This window comes from Ovis aries, chromosome X (assembly GCF_016772045.2).
Source record: "Ovis aries strain OAR_USU_Benz2616 breed Rambouillet chromosome X, ARS-UI_Ramb_v3.0, whole genome shotgun sequence".
Lineage (NCBI taxonomy): Eukaryota > Metazoa > Chordata > Mammalia > Artiodactyla > Bovidae > Ovis > Ovis aries.
Genome location: NC_056080.1, coordinates 65,441,225 through 65,460,159, shown reverse-complemented (window position 1 = coordinate 65,460,159; position 18,935 = coordinate 65,441,225). Strand labels below are relative to the sequence as shown.

The following is an 18,935-nucleotide window of genomic DNA, read 5'->3' as shown; positions in this document are numbered from 1 at the left end:
CCTTACAAATAGCTGTGAAAAGAAGAGAAGTGAAAAGCAAAGGAGAACAAGAAAGATACAAGCATCTGAATGCGGGGTTCCAAAGAATAGCAAGGAGAGACAAGAAAGCCTTCCTCAGTGATCAATGCAAAGAAATAGAGGAAAACAACAGAATGGGAAAGACTAGAGATCTCTTCAAGAAAATTAGAGACACCAAGGGAACATTACATGCCAAGATGCGCTCAATAAAGGACAGAAATGGTCTGGACCTAACAGAAGCAGAAGATATTAAGAAGAGGTGGCAAGAATACACAGAAGAACTGTACAAAAAAGTCTTCATGACCCAGATAATCACGATGGTGTGATCACTCACCTAGAGCCAGATATCTTGGAATGTGAAGTCAGGTGGGCCTTAGAAAGCATCATTACAAACAAAGCTAGTGGAGGTGATGGAATTCCAGTTGAGCTACTTTAAATCCTGAAAGATGATGCTGTGAAAGTGCTGCACTCAATATGCCAGCAAGTTTGGAAAACTCAGCAGTGGCCACAGGACTGGAAAAGGTCAGTTTTCATTCCAATTCCAAAGAATGCTCAAACTACTGCACAATTGCACTCATCTCACACACTAGTAAAGTAGTGCTCAAAATTCTCCAAGCCAGGCTTCAGCAATACGTGAACCATGAACTTCCAGATGTTCAAGCAGGTTTTAGAAAAGGAAGAGGAACCAGAGATCAAACTGCCAACATCCGCTGGATCATCGTAAAAGCAAGAGAGTTCCAGAAAAAAAAAAAATAAACATCTATTTCTGCTTTATTGACTATGCCAAAGCCTTTGACTGTGTGGATCACAATAAACTGTGGACAATTCTGAAAGAGATGGGAATACAGACCACCTGACCTGCCTCTTGAGAAACCTATATGCAGGTCAGGAAGCAACAGTTAGAACTGGACATGGAACAACAGACTGGTTCCAAATAGGAAAAGGAGTACGTCAAGGCTGTATATTGTCACCCTGCTTATTTAACTTCTATGCAGAGTACATCATGAGAAACGCTGGGCTGGAAGAAACACAAGCTGGAATCAAGATTGCCAGGAGAAATATCAATAACCTCAGATATGCAGATGACACAACCCTTATGGCAGAAAGTGAAGAGGAACTCAAAAGCCTCTTGAGGAAAGTGAAAGAGGAGAGTGAAAAAGTTGGCTTAAAGCTCAACATTCAGAAAACGAAGATCATGGCATCTGGTCCCATCACTTCATGGGAAATAGGTGGGGAAACAGTGGAAACAGTGTCAGGCTTTATTTTGGGGGGCTCCAAAATCACTGCAGATGGTGATTGCAGCCATGAAATTAAAAGACGCTTACTCCTTGGAAGAAAACTTATGACCAATCTATATAGCATATTGAAAAGCAGAGACATTACTTTGCCGACTAAGGTCCGTCTAGTCAAGGCTATGGTTTTTCCAGTGGTCATGTATGGATGTGAGAGTTGGACTGTGAAGAAAGCTGAGCACCGAAGAATTGATGCTTTTGAACTGTGGTGTTGGAGAAGACTCTTGAGAGTCCCTTGGACTGCAAGGAGATCCAACCAGTCCATTCTGAAGGAGATCAGACCTGGGATTTCTTTGGAGGGAATGATGCTGAAGCTGAAACTCCAATACTTTGGCCATCTCATGCGAAGAGTTGACTCATTGGAAAAGACTCTGATGCTGGGAGGGATTGAGGGCAGGAGGAGAAGGGGACAACCGAGGATGAGATGGCTGGATGGCATCAGTGACTTGATGTATGTGAGTCTGAGTGAACTCCGGGAGTTGGTGATGGACAAGGAGGCCTGGCATGCTGGGATTCATGGGGTCACAAAGAGTCGGACAGGACTGAGCGACTGAACTGAACTGAACTGAACTGATAATAGGCTCCAGGTTCATCCACCTCATTAGAACTGACTCAGATGCATTCGTTTTTATAGCTGAGTAATATTCCATTGTGTATATATACCACAACTTCCTTATTAATTCATCTTTGATGATGGACACCTTGGTTGCTCCCATGTCTTAGCTATTGTAAACAGTGCTGCAATGAAGACTGGGGTACATGTGTTTCTTTCAATTCTGGTTTCCTTGGGGAGCATACCCAGCAGTGATATTGCTGGATCTTATGGCACTTCTATTCCCAGTTTTTTAAGGAATTTCCATACTGTTCTCCATAGTGACTGTATCAGTTTGCATTCCCACCAACAGTGTAAGAGGGTTCCCTTTTCTCCATACCTTCTCCAGCATTTTTGTTTGTAGCCTTTTTGATGATGGCCATTCTGACCAGTGTGAGATGATACCTCATTGTAGTTTTGATTTGCATTTTTCTAATAATGTATACTCTGTACTATTTTATATACTCTGTACAAGGATAATATTTTTGTAATAATACAACATTTTTTTCCATTTAAACTGAAATCATTCTTATATATCTTAAAAGAATCCTCACTGTATTCATAGTTGGATTCTTGCATTGATAGTCGTCAAGTGGCTTTTCCCACATATTACTATGCTACCACCCTGGCAATGGTTTTTCCTTGTAGTTATTTAGCTGGCTGTCTCTCTCCTCTCTCCTTTCTTCTTTCCTCTATCCCCTGTCACCTCATTACTTTCAGCTTATTTTCTCAGTGGTGATGAGACAGATTTTACACTGATTAGATCAAAGCAGAAGCTAGATTCCTCCTTGTGCTCAACATGAACTACAAATAGATATCTACACCACTGCACTGGGGAAGGCGGTGGTATTTCTGAACCCCCTTATATAATAGGATATACAAATATAATCAATTTTAAAATATAATTTCTGTGAATAAATAACAGCAATCCATGCCCTACAAGCATAAATCCTAAAAGCAATGGTTTCTTCGTTCTGCAGTCTTTGTCAAATTTTCAAAGCTATCTTGACTTGGAGAGTCTTTGATAGAATTAAATAGCATAAATAAGTTTATTTCTTCTCCCAGGCAGGGACTTTTTTCCTAGCTTTTATAAAGCTTGTAAAAACAATATCTAAATTCTAAATTATTCATTAAATATGATTCTGTTTCTTCCTTTAAAATCAACAGTTCTGAACTTTGTCTAAATTTTTAAGTGTTAGCTCACAGCCTGGACTAGACAAAGGACTAGTAAATGCCTTTTAATAGGGAGGAAAAGCAATTCAACTGAAAAATTTTTCAGCATAGTGTTGGATTTAATGGGGAAAACATAGGAATTACTTGAATATTCAAAATGAGGACACTCTTAAAAATATTCCAGTTCTGTACATGGAACTTTCTCCATGATAGATCACAAACTAGGCCACAAAACAAGTCTCAAAAATCATCTGGGAAATGCAAAAACATAATGAGATATCACCTCACAGCTATCAGAATGTCTACCATCAGAAAGACAAAAAATAACAAGTGTTGGCAAGGATATGGATAAGAGAACCTTCATGCACCATTGGTGGGAATCTAAATTGGTGCAACTACAATGGTTCTTCAAAAAGGCTCAGATGGTAAAGCATCTGCCTACAGTGCAGGAGACCCAGGTTCGATCCCTGGGTTGGGAAGATCCCCTGGAGAAGGAAATGGCACCCCACTCCAGTGTTCTTGCTTGGAGAATCCCAGGGACGGGGGAGCCTGGTGGGCTGGTGTCTGTGGGGTCGCACAGAGTCAGACATGACTGAAGTGACTTAGCAGCAGCAGCAGCAACACAGTGCGGGAGACTCAGGTTCGATCCCTGGGTTGGGAAGATCCCCTGGAGAAGGAAATGGCACCCCACTCCAGTATTCTTGCCTGGAAAATTCCATGGAGGGAGGAGCCTGGTAGGCTACAGTCCATGGGGTTGCAAAGAGTGGGACACGACTGAGCAACTTCACTTTTACTTTCACCATATAATCCAGCAATTCTACTCATGATCATTTATCCAAAGAAAGCAATTCAAAAGGTATGTGTGCTCCAACCTTACCTACAATACATTTATAATAGGCAAGATGTGGTAGCAACCTATGAGTCCATCAACAGATGACTGGCTAAAGATGTGATACAGACACACACATATTTATATATATAATGGAGTATTATTTGACCATAAAAATGAAATTTTGCCATTTTTCAACAATATAATGGACCTTGAGGGTTTTGTGCTCAGTGAAATAACTCAGAGAAAGATAAATACTATATGCTTTCATTTATATGTAGAATCTAAAATATAACACCAATGAATAAATATAACAACACAGAAACAACTTCATAGATATAGATGACAAATTAGTGGTTACCAAAGGAGACAGAGGTGGGGGACAGGCACACAGGTGAAGGAAATTGAGACATGCAAAGTACTAGGTACAAAATAAAAAACATTACAAAGATGTAATGTACAACCTAGCATGTATAGTCACTATTTATAATTTTTATGATGCATAATTTAAATTGATAAAAATATCAAGTTACTATGTATTATGCACTATGGTGTACACCCACAACTAATATAATATTGCAAGTCATTTATATTTCCAAAAAAAGTCCAGTCTTGTAAAATGGTGAGGTTTAGAATAAAACTGAAGAGGCTTAGATGCCTTAAGTATCTTCACAATATATTGAAAGGCAAATTATGGGATAAAATATGTCCATAATTGTTAAAACTGCTTATAGATGGATCATGAAAAATTGTAAATATATAGGAAATAAATGTATGAGGTGGTTCTTATGTATACTTTGATGTGCTTTATCTCATTTTTAAATGCACTTTTAAATGAAGTAACAAAATGTACAAATCATTTTCATTTCACAAAACTTAAAAAAAAATACTTTGGCCAATTTAAGAAGCTGAGCAGGGGTATGTGCACTCTCCTACACTACCAGTTGATACAGGCTTTAAGAGCGAAATGTGGGCAAAAGACCAAAAAAAAAAAAATTTTGACATTTCCATATTATTCAAACCACAATTCAAATAGTAAGGAATAGAAAATAATAAAATATTTCAAGACATTCAGGTACAAAGGTGCTCATCATAGAACTGATCTTACAAGTAAAATTTCAGAATTATTTTAAACTTAGTCCAAGGAAGCTTGGTTGTAGAAATTATAGCTCATCTCTATGAATGCATATTATATATAACAAGAGAACAAAAGGAGAACATTTATTTAGAAATATGGTCCCAGAGAATTATTACAGTAAAAATAACTTTCAATGAAAAAAACACATATTTTATTTAAAATATAAAGTTATGTAGATGTCTATTTGTGGTGCTGGAGAAGACTCTTGAGAGTCCCTTGGACTACAAGGAGATTAAACAAATCATTCTAAAGGAAATCAAACCTGAATATCCATTGGAAGGACTGATGCTGAAGCTGAAGTTCCAATACTCTGGCCACCTGATTCGAAGAGATGACTCATTGGGAAAGACCCTGATGCTGGGAAAGACTGAAGGAAAAAGCAGAAGGGGGCAGCAGAGGATGAGGTGGTTAGATAGCATCATCGACTCAATTGACATGAATTTGAGCAACTCTGGGAGATGATGGAGAACAGAGGAGACAGTGGTGCTACAGTCCATGGGGTCACAAAGAGTTGGACACAACTTAGTGACTGAACGACAACAACATACAGGTATTTATGTATTTAAAATGTATTTTGTCAAGCAGTGGTATTAGGAGTGACTTTTGCTATATAAACAAAAATACTTTCTACTATACTCGTGTACAGACAGTATAAAATATGCTTAAAATAAAAACAAAAAAGCTCCTGTTTCCCTGATAAAATATTGAGAAAATACAGAAATGATTGCAATACCAACTGCAGAAAATAATATAAGTAATCTAGGTCCCTTACAATATTTGGTGCATCTTACAAATATAAAATACTATCTTTACAGATGATCATTTACTAATGCACTTCCCCACCAAACTGCCTGAATAGTTTGATACTTAAATTTTTCTCTCTGCAATATTTGTTTAGGAAATGATCTGGAAAGTGAGCAAGATGTGTGTACTATAATTCATTTGATAGCTTTGTATGAGGAAAAATGAGCAACAACCTAGAAGAGCAACAATGAGGAAACAGTTAAAACATGTATAAACATGAATGCAGAGATAGACATGGATAACTTGTACGCTTCATAATTTTTTTGCTTCAATGAAGCTGAATAATTTTTCTGACCAAAGGAGAAAGGGCAGTAAACTATTATATATGTATCTACTTATTATTAATTCAATAAAATATTAACAACCAGAAATAATATTTTAAAATTATCTTTAATGGAATGAAGTTAAAGAGTATTGTGTGTATAAATATACACACACATATTTAGGTGTCAAAAAGCAAGTATAAAAACAATATGTACATTATGATATACATACATGACAAATGAATCAGAAAAATACTAGAGGGATACAGCTTAATATGTTTCATGTACTTCACAGCAGCTATTAGATAGATGCAGAAGAAAATGATTCAGGGAGGTTATTAGGACTGATTACTTGTGAAATTAATTTTCTTCTGTTGACTTGTCTGCTGTGTGATTTTTTTTCCCTACAATGAAGCTGGATTATTTTTCTGAGAATGAGGGAAAGAGCAGAAAGTGGGCTCAGGGAAAAGAGGTGATAAACAGTATTTAAATTCAGCATAACAATCATCAAGTGGGCCAAGACACAGTCACATGCATGCGCGCGCGCACACACACACACACACACACACACACACACCAATTACAGTGACCAGGAGACTATGTAGGGGAAATGGGCATACTGTTTTTACTAGCTGAGGTGGCTGGCATGAATGTAAATTGGTACAATGCTTATGAAGGGGCCATTGGGCAACACAAAGGAACAGTCTTTAAAATGTCCACATGTGGATCCTGCAAGTCCACAATTAAGAACATCCTGTACGCTAGCAAAGATTTGGCTTGACAAGGAAGAATTCACTCATCAGAGTATACACAGTGCTGGGTTTAAACACAGGGAAAGAGCTAGGCACCACCTGAATGTCCAACAATGCGGCAATGATTACAGAAATGTTAGGGTCCATAGATACACTCTGCAGGCACAGAAGATGACCTTTCTCAAGCCTGTTGAATATCATGGAAAGTTCAATGGGTTGACGTTTGTTTGGTTTTAGTTTTTGAAAAAGCAGGTTAAGAAACACCACATACATGAACCATTCTATAACACTGTGTTAAAAGGGAAGGTGGGGTGGAGGAGAAGGGTGAGAGAGAGAGAAGGAGAGAAGAGAGCCTGAAAAACAGCACACCAAAATGGTAAAAGTGGTTGTCTCCGGGTAGTAGGGTCATGGGGAGCAATTACTCTCTTGGTTTTCCCTCATCTGATTTCCTTCTTCCTGATGTTTCTATCATGACATTGCATCACCTGTGCAACAAACAAAGAGAGAAAGTGCTTTTTAAACCAAACCACAAGGAGAAGAGGCAGCCTTAACTATCAAGTGGCACAGATTAGCAAGATTATTCACAACACCCAACGTGGGTGTGGCGGGAGGGGAGGAGAGGGAAGGGGGAAGTCGACAGAGAGAGAGAGACAGAGACAGAGAGAGAGAGTGAGGGACAAACAGGAAGGCACAGGTGGAGGGAAGGAAGGAGGAAGGAAGGGGTGAGAGAGAGACCTGCACTCCCAATACAATACACTGCTGGTGGGTTGGGGGGAAAAAGGGTGGGGGGTTTGTAAACCGGGTGGGAGCCAAGGTTTGGCTCTGCTGGCTGGCTCGCTCCTGGGATGTTTTCATCGCAAGGTGGCCTCCTCATCGGTGTCTTCCTCAAAATCCTTGACGTCAGCACTGGTGGACTGCCTGGCCCAGGCTCCCCTTTCGGCCTCTCGTTCTTTATGCGACTTGAATCTCCCAACGAAAATTTTGCGGTAGTTCAGGAACATGCCATTCATCGCATCTATGGCCCGCTCGGCGGACTCCTGCTTCTGGAAGTGCACGAACCCATAGCCCTTGGGCCCCTTTTCGTCGCAGGCCACTTTGCAGGACAGGATGTTACCGAACGCAGAGAAGATGTTGTACAGAGCCTTGTTGTCGATGGTCTTGCCCAGGTTCTTGATGAAGACGTTGCCCACTCCGCTCTTGCGGAGCGAGGGGTCCCGCTGGGACCACATGATGCGCACCGGCCTGCCCTTGATGACATCAAAGTTCAGGGTCTCCAGGGCCCGCTTGGCGTCCACCGGTTGCTGGTAGTTGACATACGCATAGCCCAACGAGCGGCGGGTGATCTTGTCCCTGCAAATGCGGATGGAGAGGATGGGCCCGGCCGGGCTGAACTTCTCGTACAGCATTGCCTCCGTCACCTCAGGGTGCAGGTCGCCCACGTACAGCGAGGCCATAGGAAAGTCCGGGTTCCCCTCGGAGCCCCCGCCGGTTTCCGCATCTGCATCCGCGGCGGCAGCAGCGGCCGCTGCCGCCGCCGCCGCTGCCACCGCTGCCTCCACCTCCGCAGCGGCATCCTCATCCGCCTCCCCCAGGGCGGGCGCCGCAGCCTCTGCTGCGGCGGCGGCGGCTTCGGCCTCGCTGGCCTCCATCACCGCCACGGCCGCCGCCGCCAGTGCAGCCTCCGCCTCCTCCTCCGCCAGGGCTGCCACCGCCTCCCCCAGGGTGGCCTCCGCCACTGCCTCCTCTACTGAGGCCTCGGCCTCCACCTCTGCTTCCGCCTCCGCCACGGAGGCCTCTGCCACCGCCTCTGCCACGGTCGCCGCCGCAGCCTCCGCCGCCGCTGCAGCCGCCACCGCCGCCGCCACTGTCACCGCTGTCGCCACGGTCGCCGGTACCGCCGGGCCGCTGCCGCGACCTCCCTTCCCGCGAGCCTGCGCGGGGGAGTGAGAGGCTGGAGAGCAGGTGGGCGCCGGAACCCGGGCCGGGGGCACGAGCTGGGGCGGAGGACCCCGGGCCAGCTGATCCAGCGAGTCCCAGTCACCTGGGATGGCTAGCGCTGCCAGGAGCGCGCCGGTGCGAGTCACCGCAGCCTGCAGCCCGCAGCCCGCTGCTGCCGCCGCCGCTCGGTCGTGGGTTAGCGTGCGGGGCGCCGGCGGGCGGCGTGTGGTGGGGGGCGGGGGGTGTTGGCGTCTGTGGTCCGGGCAGCTGGGAAGGCTTCTGTCTCTTTGGTTCCCCCTGTGGCTGCTGCGGGGCTTCGGGGCAACGGGCGGTGGGAGGGGGCGGGAGCTTGGTGTTGGCGGGAAGAAGTGTGGGTTCTCAGCCTCTCGATCAACTGGATGTGTAAGAAGAGAAAGATGGGGAAAGGGTACCATGTGGACCAAGGGAATCTGACATAGATTTAGGGAGTTTTGTTTTATCCTTCCTCTCCCCATAGAATATTTAAATGATTAAAGCAAACACCTTGCAAGAGAAGGTGGGCGGCATTGAGAAAACATTTGCCTGGCCTAAACAAAGCGAAGCAAAAATGGTTTTCTCGCGTTTAGGGGTTGGTTCTTCCCCACCTCAACGCACACACACTCCCAAACATTACCACCACCAAGGCAACAACTCCTACTCTGAATTGGAGCTGGGGCTAAAGGGACACTCTCCCCCTCCAGCCCTGCAGCCCGCTGACCCATTTTTTTTTTAATCAGAGATTCTTCCCCCTTTTCCAGCTCTTTCCTTCCCCTACAACACTTGCGGAAGAAATAAAGAACACAAGAACACGTACTCATTTATTCATAATGCCATGCCACAAATATTTATGGAGCCTAGAGATACACAGGAGTCTGAAGCCAGAGGAGATGGACCGGTTTTGAGATTGACCTTGGGAGCAGACAGTGTGGGCTGGAAACCCTGTCCCTGCTCCAGATTATGGGAGAACTAAGGACCTGGGGGTTCCTCAGCCCCCAACTCCTCCCACCCACTCAGCCTCAATTCATGCAGCCTGGAAGCAGGGGAGAAATCAAGAGCACTCTGTTCTTAGTGCCATCCTCCATGACAAGTGAGGAAAGTCAAATCAAGAGCCGGGAACAGGACCTGGTCCAGAGCCAGGCATTTGCTCCTTCTTGTCTCTGCCCTCGACTTGCTGACATTCCCAGTGTGAACCACAAAGGGCACATCCATGTTCAAAACAAAACCGGAAATCTCTCTAGGATGAGGTGTCTCTTTCCAGTTCACCAGTTAATATTTAGGGGAGCCTTACCCACCACTTGGCACTGGGGGCTTAGAGACAGGCAGTGTGATACTTGAGTAGTGAATGTTGATGTGTTGGAGGTGTGGGGCAAGGTGAGGAAAGGTGAGCAGTGTGTATTGGAGCAGAGAGGCCACACAAGGCCAAATGCTGAGAGGATAGGCAAGCAAGCAACCATTAGAGTAGAGTGCAACAGAGGCTAGAGTCCTACTTCTTCCAGAAAGGAGGACCCACCCAATAACCTTTTCTGGTGGGAATCAAGCAAAACTGCACAGAAGACTAAACCTCCAAGGTGACCTCTGAAAGATGAGTAGCAGTCCAGCATGTTGAGGCAGAATGGAAGGCATTCCATTCCCACAGACAGAGGGATTAGTCTGTGTCCAAGGCCCTGTAGCATGCTAGCACATGCATAGTCACTTCTCGTCATGCCTAATCATCTGATGTGGACAGAGCTCATGATCTCCAAGAGTATATGGTAGAAGATGGGGTTGGAAGGCGTGGGGGCCCTGAAAAGAAAGCTAAGATGCTTGAACTCTATACCCAAGCTCATGGGGCCCACTCAACACATTCACAGAGGGACTTGGTATGGTCAGATCTTTAATACAAACTAAATATCAACACAGAAAGTAGCTAAGAGTAGATGTTAAAAGTTCTCATTAAAAGGGGAAAACAAAGTGTAACTGAGGTGATGGATGTTTAGTAAACTTCTTGTGGTAATCATGTTAGTGATATGTACATGTGTCAAGTCATTTTGTTGTACACTTTACACTCATATAGTGTTATATGTCAATTATATCTCAATAAAACTTGGGGGGGAACCTGTCAATATACATATAAATATACACACACACGAACACACACACACACACACACACACACACACACACAGTCGGCACTGAGACAGAGCTGATAGAATTTTTAAAAAGACAGTCAGATGTGACCAGTTCCAAGAACAACTCTTTCCTCCTTTCCCCCTTCCCCTTCATAAATAGGGGTTTCACAGTTACCATGAGCCAGGCGTTGAACTGTGGACTTCGGGGTCAAATATGAAAACTGATCAAACCATAGAGCCTTTCCTCAGCATGTCTCACTCCACTAAAGCTTGGGCTGCCCATACAAATAAGAGAAATGCCAGCAGAGGGCTAGATGCGCTATGTGATTGGACTGTGGTGGCCATGGAGTTTCATCTGCCCAGCACATATTCTCTCCTCCCCCTCACTCCAGTCCATCCACCTTCCATGGGTATATAAAGCTGTTTTCTGTGGTGGCAGCATAGCCTTGACCTGAACAACCCTGCACCTTCAGAACTGACTGGGTCACCATGGGATGTGAAGCAGTGAGAACTTTCTCATCGCTGCCTGGAAAGCATCCCAAGAAGACTGAGCAGACATGTACCTCTCCAGCATGCAAAGTCTAGCCCTCTACCCCTAGACAGGGCTAGTGCCAGCAAAGGGCAGGGACATAGACTTAGGAAGAGCCCGCTGTGCAGCTGGTGCCTTGACCAAGGTGGTCACTGTCACCACTCTTAGGAGCCACCTCCTGAGAATCTTAGATTGCTTGTAGGCAGGAAGCAGATGAGCTGTGCCTCGCCATTCCAGGTGGCCACCAAGAGGGACCCAAGGAGGCAGAGGCCAAGGAGGAAGCCACGATTGCTGGTGGGTAGGGGGTCAGGAGATGACAAGAACTTCTCAGCCCATTGTTTGGAGGCAGAAGGGACAAGGGGGACCAATTCAAGGACCAGAACTCAACAAGTTCTCTTTCTCTGGCTTTGACTTCCAGCGCACAGAGCCAACAGAAATCGAAACAATAGGAGAAAGAGGTGAAGTAAAGTCATGCTTGGTCACTGAATCCACAAACTTGTCAGAAGACAATTGCTAGGCCCTTGACCCTCCAGCAGCAGGAACTGGGCTACTCCAGTGACAAGGAGAGCAGCTGGGGAATACTCTCCAAATCCTGTCTCACAGAGGCTTCTATGACATCCCCTTCTCCTTCTTTTCAGTTCCTGGTCACATCTGCAATCAAAAGTGTTCTGACTACTGGCTGCTGTAACTGAGGCAAAAGTGAAGGGCCCTGTGGAGTGTCGGTAGAGGGAGGGAGAGGTCCCTTCAGTAAGTATTTATGGAGGGCTACCCTGTACCAGCAATTCTTCTAGACAGAGAGCCCCTGCATCCAAGGAACTTATTTTCTAGTGGGAAATATAAACATGGCAGAAAATATAAAAGCACTTAAAGGTTGCTACAAATGCCCTCAGGGAAATAAATGAAATATTTGGTACATATCACCTAGAACCCAAGAGAAGTGGCAGAGGTCAGGGATGGCCTTTCTGAGGACAGTGACATGTAGTCAGTTCTGCTGGGAAACAGGGGGAAAGCCTGCCCAGCAGGGAGAACTGCAATTCCTCTGGCCTTGTAGCAGAAAAGAGGGGCACTGGAGGGGCAGAAAGGATGCCAGTGTGGCTGGAGCCCAGTGAGAGAGGGGATGGGGGGACCAGAGGACACTGCAGTGGTGGGAAGGAGCCATGATGGAGTTTCGTTTTCACTCAAAGAGCCCTGGGGAGCCTGAGCGAGAACTGAATCAAGGGAGTGCCATGATCTAATTCAGTAATTTCTCTCTGACTGCTCTCTGTGGGAAATACCATAAGTGGGCAGGGCACAAAGCAAAGCAGGGAGACTGATTTGAACCCTCCTGCAGTAGCCCACTTGGGAGATGGCAGTGGCTTGGCCCAGAAAGGCAACATGAATTTAGAGAATAGCTCATGGGTTCTCATGATACTTTGGAAGGAGAACAGACATCACTTGCTGGTGGATTGAAGGCAGTTGGTGAACAAACTTAAGACATGGACGATTACTAAGAGAGTATTTTCTTGCAAGTCTTGGTAATGAAGGTGTTATGTATAGTCGCAGAGAATACAGGGAGTGGATGTGATAGGTTTGGAGAAGGAAGAAAGGCAGTTGGGCATGTGTGTCAAGAGTTCCTATTTGCACTTGTTAAGTGTCTGAGGTTTGGAGAAGTACAGTCTCCATGTAGGCTGCAAAAGCAGAATTATCAAGACAACAGGACACAGATAGTGTTTAAAGCCACAAGACTGGGAAGAATCACCTCGAGAGGGTACTGTTAGGAGAGGAATGTGCATGGGTATTCACTGAGACACGCCAATATGTGGAAGTTGGGTTGAGGATGACAAGCCCACAGAATAGACTGAGAGGAACTGGACAGTAAATGGGCTGGCACTAAACCTGATTTCTCTCCAAGGCCGTGCATGATCCAGCCTCAATGTCCTCAGTCAGGTCCTGCTTTCAGTGTTCCAGGCTGTATATGCATGGGAGTTGGTTTAAAGCGGGACAATAAGAACTTTGGTTGCTAAGGTTTAGACTTCTCTTCCTGTTCACTGCAAGTTGGGGCAAACTAGGATACAGAGTAAGCACTCATCAGTTGGGGAATGACTGAAAACATTGTGGTATAGCCATTCTATGGATTCTTATGCAATCATTAACAAGCACGAGTTATGTCTATAGGATCTGATTTAGGGGCCCCTTCAAAATATGGAAGAAAGCAAACTGCAGAGAGGGGACAGTATATGGTCCCATTTGTGTGTTGGGGGTTGGGGCACGGGAGGGAAGATAAGAGGTAGTGATCTCACACTTATTTGTATGCTCATTTGAATCTCCACCTGGATATTTCATAGGCATTTCATCCTTCAGTTCAGCTTAGTTCAGTTCAGTTCAGTCACTCAGTCGTGTCCGACACTTTGTGACCCCATGAATCGCAGCATGCCAGGCTTCCCTGTCCATCACCAACTCCTGGAGTTCACTCAAACTGATTGCCATTGAGTCAGTGATGCCATCCAGCCATCTCAACCTCTGTCGTCCCCTTCTCCTCCTGCCCCTAATCCCTCCCAGCATCAGAGTCTTTACCAATGAGTCACTCTTTGCATGAGGTGGCCAAAGTATTGGAGTTTCAGCTTTAGCATCAGTCCTTCCAAAGAACGCCCAGGTCTGATCTCCTTTAGAATGGACTGGTTGGATCTCCTTGCAGTCCAAGGGACTCTCAAGAGTCTTCACTGACACCACAGTTCAAAAGCATCAATTCTTCAGTGCTCAGCTTTCTTCACAGTCCAACTCTCACATCCATACATGACCACTGGAAAAACCATAGCCTTGACTAGACGGACAATGTAATGTCTCTGCTTTTGAATATGCTATCTAGGTTGGTCATAACTTTCCTTCCAATGAGTAAGCATCTTTTAATTTCATAGCTGCAATCACCATCTGCAGTGATTTTGCAGCCCCAAAAAATAAAGTCTGACACTGTTTCCACTGTTTCCCCATCTATTTCCCATGAAGTGATGGGACCAGATGCCATGATCTTAGTTCTGAATGTTGAGCTTTAAGCCAACTTTTTCACTCTTCTCTTTCATTTTCATCAAGAGGCTTTTTAGTTCTTCTTCACTTTCTGCCACAAGGGTAGTTTCATTTGCATATCTGAGGTTATTGATATTTCTCCCAGCAATCTTGATTCCAGATTGTGCTTCTCCAGCACAGCATTTCACATGAAGTACTCTGCATATAAATGAAATAAGCAAGGTGACATTATGCAGCCTTGACATACTCCTTTTCCTATTTGGAACCAGTCTCTTGTTCCATGTCCAGTTCTAACTGTTGCTCCCTGCCCTGCATATAGGTTTCTCAAGAGGGAGCCTTAAATGGCAAAAATGGAACACCTGAGTTTCCTTTATCTCCTGTCCCCAACTCTCCCTAACTTGGCTTCTCCCACAGAAGCCTTCCCCTTCTTGATGAATAACACCACCATCCACTCAGGTATTGAAGTGAAATAAAAATGGAGAGCACCCTTATTTCTTCTCTCTCCCACACCCACATCTTCCTCTGGTCATTATCTCATCCTTCAGCCATTCTTAACACCTCTACCACCCAAACACCACTTGAACCTCTCCAACTTCACTGGGAGTCCACCATTGTGCCTCTCATGGGGTCCTGCCAAGCCTCCTAACTGGTCCCCCACTTCCACCAAACTTCCTTCTCCATCCAGTAGCCAGACTGATCTTTCTGAAAAAGAAATGGTGCTTTTTGCCTCCCCCACTCAAAACCCCAGGGCTGCGCGGCACTGGAGCAGCAAGGAGATACCTGACATCCCAGGTCAGTGGCGGTGGCTTTGAGGAGATACCCCACTTCCACGGTAAGGAGCAGTGGCTGCCCTTTGCTGGAGCAGCTGTGAAGAGATACTCCACGTCCAAGGTAAGAGAAACCCCAGTAAGATGGTAGGCGTGGAGAGAGGACATCAGAAGGCAGACAGACCAAAACCACAATCACAGAAAATTAACCAATCTAATCACATGGACCACAGCCTTGTCTAACTCAGTGAAACTAAGCCATGCTGTGTAGGGCCACCCAAAATGGATGGGTCATGGTGGAGAGTTCTGACAGAATGTGGTCCACTGGAGAAGGGAATGGCAAAGCACTTCATTGTTCTTGCCTTGAGAACCCCATGAACAGTATGAAAAGGCAAAAAGATAGAACACTGAAAGATGAACTCCCCAGGTTGGTAGGTGCCCAATATGCTACTGGAGATCAGTGGAGAAACAACTCCAGAAAGAATGCAGAGATGGAGCCAAAGCAAAAGCAACACCCAGTTGTGGATGGGACTGGTGATAGAAGCAAGATCCAATGCTGTAAAGAGCAATATTGCATAGGAACCTGGAATGTTAGGTCCATGAATCAAGGCAACTGGAAGTGGTCAAAGAGGAGAAGGCAAGAGGGAACGTCAGCGTTTTAGGAATCAGCGAACTAAAATGGACTGGAATGGGTGAATTTAACTCAGATGACCATTATATCTACTACTGTGGGCAAGAATCCCTTAGAAGAAATGGAGTAGCCATCATAGTCAACAAAAGAGTCTGAAATGCAGTACTTGGATGCAATCTCAAAAATGACAGAATGATCTCTGTTCATTTCCAAGGCAAGCCATTCAATATCATGGTAATCCAAGTCTATCCCCTGGCCAGTAAAGCTGAAGAAGCTGAAATTGAAGGGGTCTATAAAGACCTACAAGACCTTTTAGAACTAACATCCAAAAAGGATGTCCTTTTCATTATAGGGGACTGGAATGCAAAAGTAGGACGTCAACAAACACCTGGAGTGACAGGCAAATTTGGCCTTGAAGTACAGAATGAAGCAGGGCAAAGGCTAATAGAATTTTGCCAAGAGAATGCACTGGTCATAGCAAACACCCTCTTCCAACAACACAAGAGAACATTCTACACATGGACATCATCATATGGTCAACACCAAAATCAGATTAATTATATTCTTTGCAGCCAAAGATGGAGAAGCTCTATACAGTCAGCCAAAACAAGATCAGGAGCTGACTGTGGCACAGGTCATGAGCTCCTTATTGCCAAGTTTAGACTTAAATTGAAGAAAGTAGGGAAAACCACTTGACCATTTAGGTATGACCTAAATCAAATCCTTTACAATTATACAGTGAAAGGAGAAATAGATTTAAAGGACTAGATCTGATAGACAGAGTGCCCGATGGACTATGGACAGAGGTTCGTGACATCGTGCAGGAGACAGGGATCAAGACCATCCCCAAGAAAAAGAAATGCAAAAAAGCAAAATGGCTGTTTGGGGAGGCCTTACATAGCTGTGAAGAGAAGAGAAGCGAAAAGCAAAGGAGAAAAGGAAAGATATAAGCATCGGAATGCAGAGTTCCAAAGAATAGCAAGGAGAGATAAGAAAGCCTTCCTCAGTGATCAGTGCAAAGAAATAGAGGAAATAATAGATTAGGGAAAGACTAGAGATATTTTCAAGAAAATTAGAGATACCAAGGGAACATTTCATGCAAAGATGGGCTCAATAAAGGACAGAAATGGTCTGGACCTAACAGAAGCAGAAGATATTAAGAAGAGGTGGCAAGAATCCAGAGTTCAGTTCAGTTCAGTTGCTCAGTCGTGTCCGACTCTTTGCGACAGCATGAACCACAGCACACTAGGCCTCCCTGTCCATCACCAACTCCTGGAGTTTACCCAAACTCATGTCCATTGAGTTGGTGATGCCATCCAACCTTCTCATCCTCTGTCGTCCCCTTCTCCTCCCACCTTCAATCTTTCCCAACATCAGGGTCTTTTCCAATGAGTCAGCTCTTCGCATCAGGTGGCCAAAATATTGGAGTTTCAGCTTCAACATCAGTCCTTCCAATGAACACTGATTTCCTTTAGTATGGACGGGTTGGATCTCCTTGCAGTCCAAGGGACTCTCAAGAGTCTTCTCCAACACCACAGTTCAAAAGCATCAGTTCTTCGGCTCTCAACTTTCTTTATACTCCAACTCTCACATCCATACATGACTACTGGAAAAATCATACCCTGAACTAAACAGACCTTTGTTGACAAAGTAATGTCTCTGCTTTTTAATATGCTGTCTAAGTTGGTCATAACTTTCCTTCCAAGGAGTAAGCGTCTTTTAATTTCATGACTGCAATCACCATCTGCAGTGATTTTGGAGCCCCCCAAAATAAAGTCAGCCACTGTTTCCAAAGTTTCCCCATCTATTTGCCATGAAGTGATGAGCCCGGATGCCATGATCTTAGTTTTCTAAATGTTGAGCTTTAAGCCAACTTTTTCACTCTCCTTTCACTTTGATCAAGAGGCTGTTTAGTTCTTCTTTGCTTTCTGCACACTGAAAAATTGTACAAAGGAATTCTTCATGACCCAGATAATCATGATGGTATGATCAGTCACCTGGAGCCAGACATCCTCGAATGTGAATTCAAGTAGGCCTTAGTAAGCATCACTATGAACAAAGCTAGTGGAGGTGATGGAATTCCAGTTGAGCTATAACAAATGCTAAAAGATGATGCTGTGAAACTGCTGCATTCAATTTGCCAGCAAATTTGAAAAACTCAGCAGTGGCCACAGGACTGGAAAAGTTCAGTTTTCATTCCAATCCCAAAAAAGGCAATGCCAAAGAATCCTCAAACTACTGCACAATTGCACTCATCTCACACGCTAATAAGGTAATGCTCAAAATGCTCCAAGCCAAACTTCAGCAATATGTGAACCGTCAACTTTCAGATGTACAAGCTGGTTTTAGAAAAGGCAAAGGAACCAGAAATGAAATTGTCAACATCCACTGGATGATTGAAAAAGCAAGAGAGCTCCAGAAAAACATCTATTTCTGCTTTATTGACTATGCCAAAGCCTTTGACTGTGTGGATCACAATAAACTGGAAAATTCTGAAAGAGATGAGAATACCAGACCCTCTGACCTGCCTGTTGAGAAATCTGTATGCAGCCCAGGACGCAACACAGTTAGAACTGGACATGGAGCAACAGACTGTTTCCAAATAGGAAAAGGAGTACATCAAGGCTGTATATTGTCGCCGTGCTTATTTAACTTCTATGCAGAGTACATCATGAGAAACGCTGGGCTGGAAGAAGCACAAGCTGGATCAAGATTGCCGGGAGAAATATCAATAACCTCAGATAAGCAGATGACATCACCCTTATGTCAGAAAGTGAAGAAGAACTAAAGGGTCTCTTGATGAAAGTGAAAGAGGAGAGTGAAAATGTTGGCTTAGAGCTCAACTAAGATCATGGCATACGATGCCATCACTTCATGGCAAATAGATGGGGAATCAGGGGAAACAGTGGCTGACTTTATTTTTCTGGGCTTCAACATCAGTGCAGATGGTGACTGAAGCCATGAAATTAAAAGACTCTTACTCCTTGGAAGAAAAGTTCTGACCGACCTACAGCATATTAAAAAGCAGAGACATTATTTTGTCAACAGAGTTCCATCTATCAAGGCTATGGCTTTTCCAGAAG

General features: G+C 44.5%; 2 protein-coding genes across 2 annotated transcripts; both read right to left on the bottom strand.

The window, feature by feature from the left end:
• Nucleotides 1-3,850: 3,850 nt before the first annotated feature.
• On the bottom strand, nucleotides 3,851-8,528 carry LOC101111256 (polyadenylate-binding protein 1-like 2). The gene has a single exon (XM_027962873.3). The coding sequence runs from the start codon at nucleotides 8,508-8,510 to the stop codon at nucleotides 7,713-7,715; it is 798 nt and encodes a 265-aa protein (XP_027818674.2). The 5' UTR covers nucleotides 8,511-8,528; the 3' UTR covers nucleotides 3,851-7,712.
• LOC121818335 (homeobox protein engrailed-1-like) lies at nucleotides 8,510-9,233 on the bottom strand. The gene is made up of 2 exons (XM_042242322.1): nucleotides 8,610-9,233; nucleotides 8,510-8,563 (listed from the first exon to the last, which is right to left on the bottom strand). The coding sequence occupies exons 1-2, from the start codon at nucleotides 9,231-9,233 to the stop codon at nucleotides 8,510-8,512; spliced, it is 678 nt and encodes a 225-aa protein (XP_042098256.1).
• Between the last annotated feature and the right edge of the window lie 9,702 nt (nucleotides 9,234-18,935).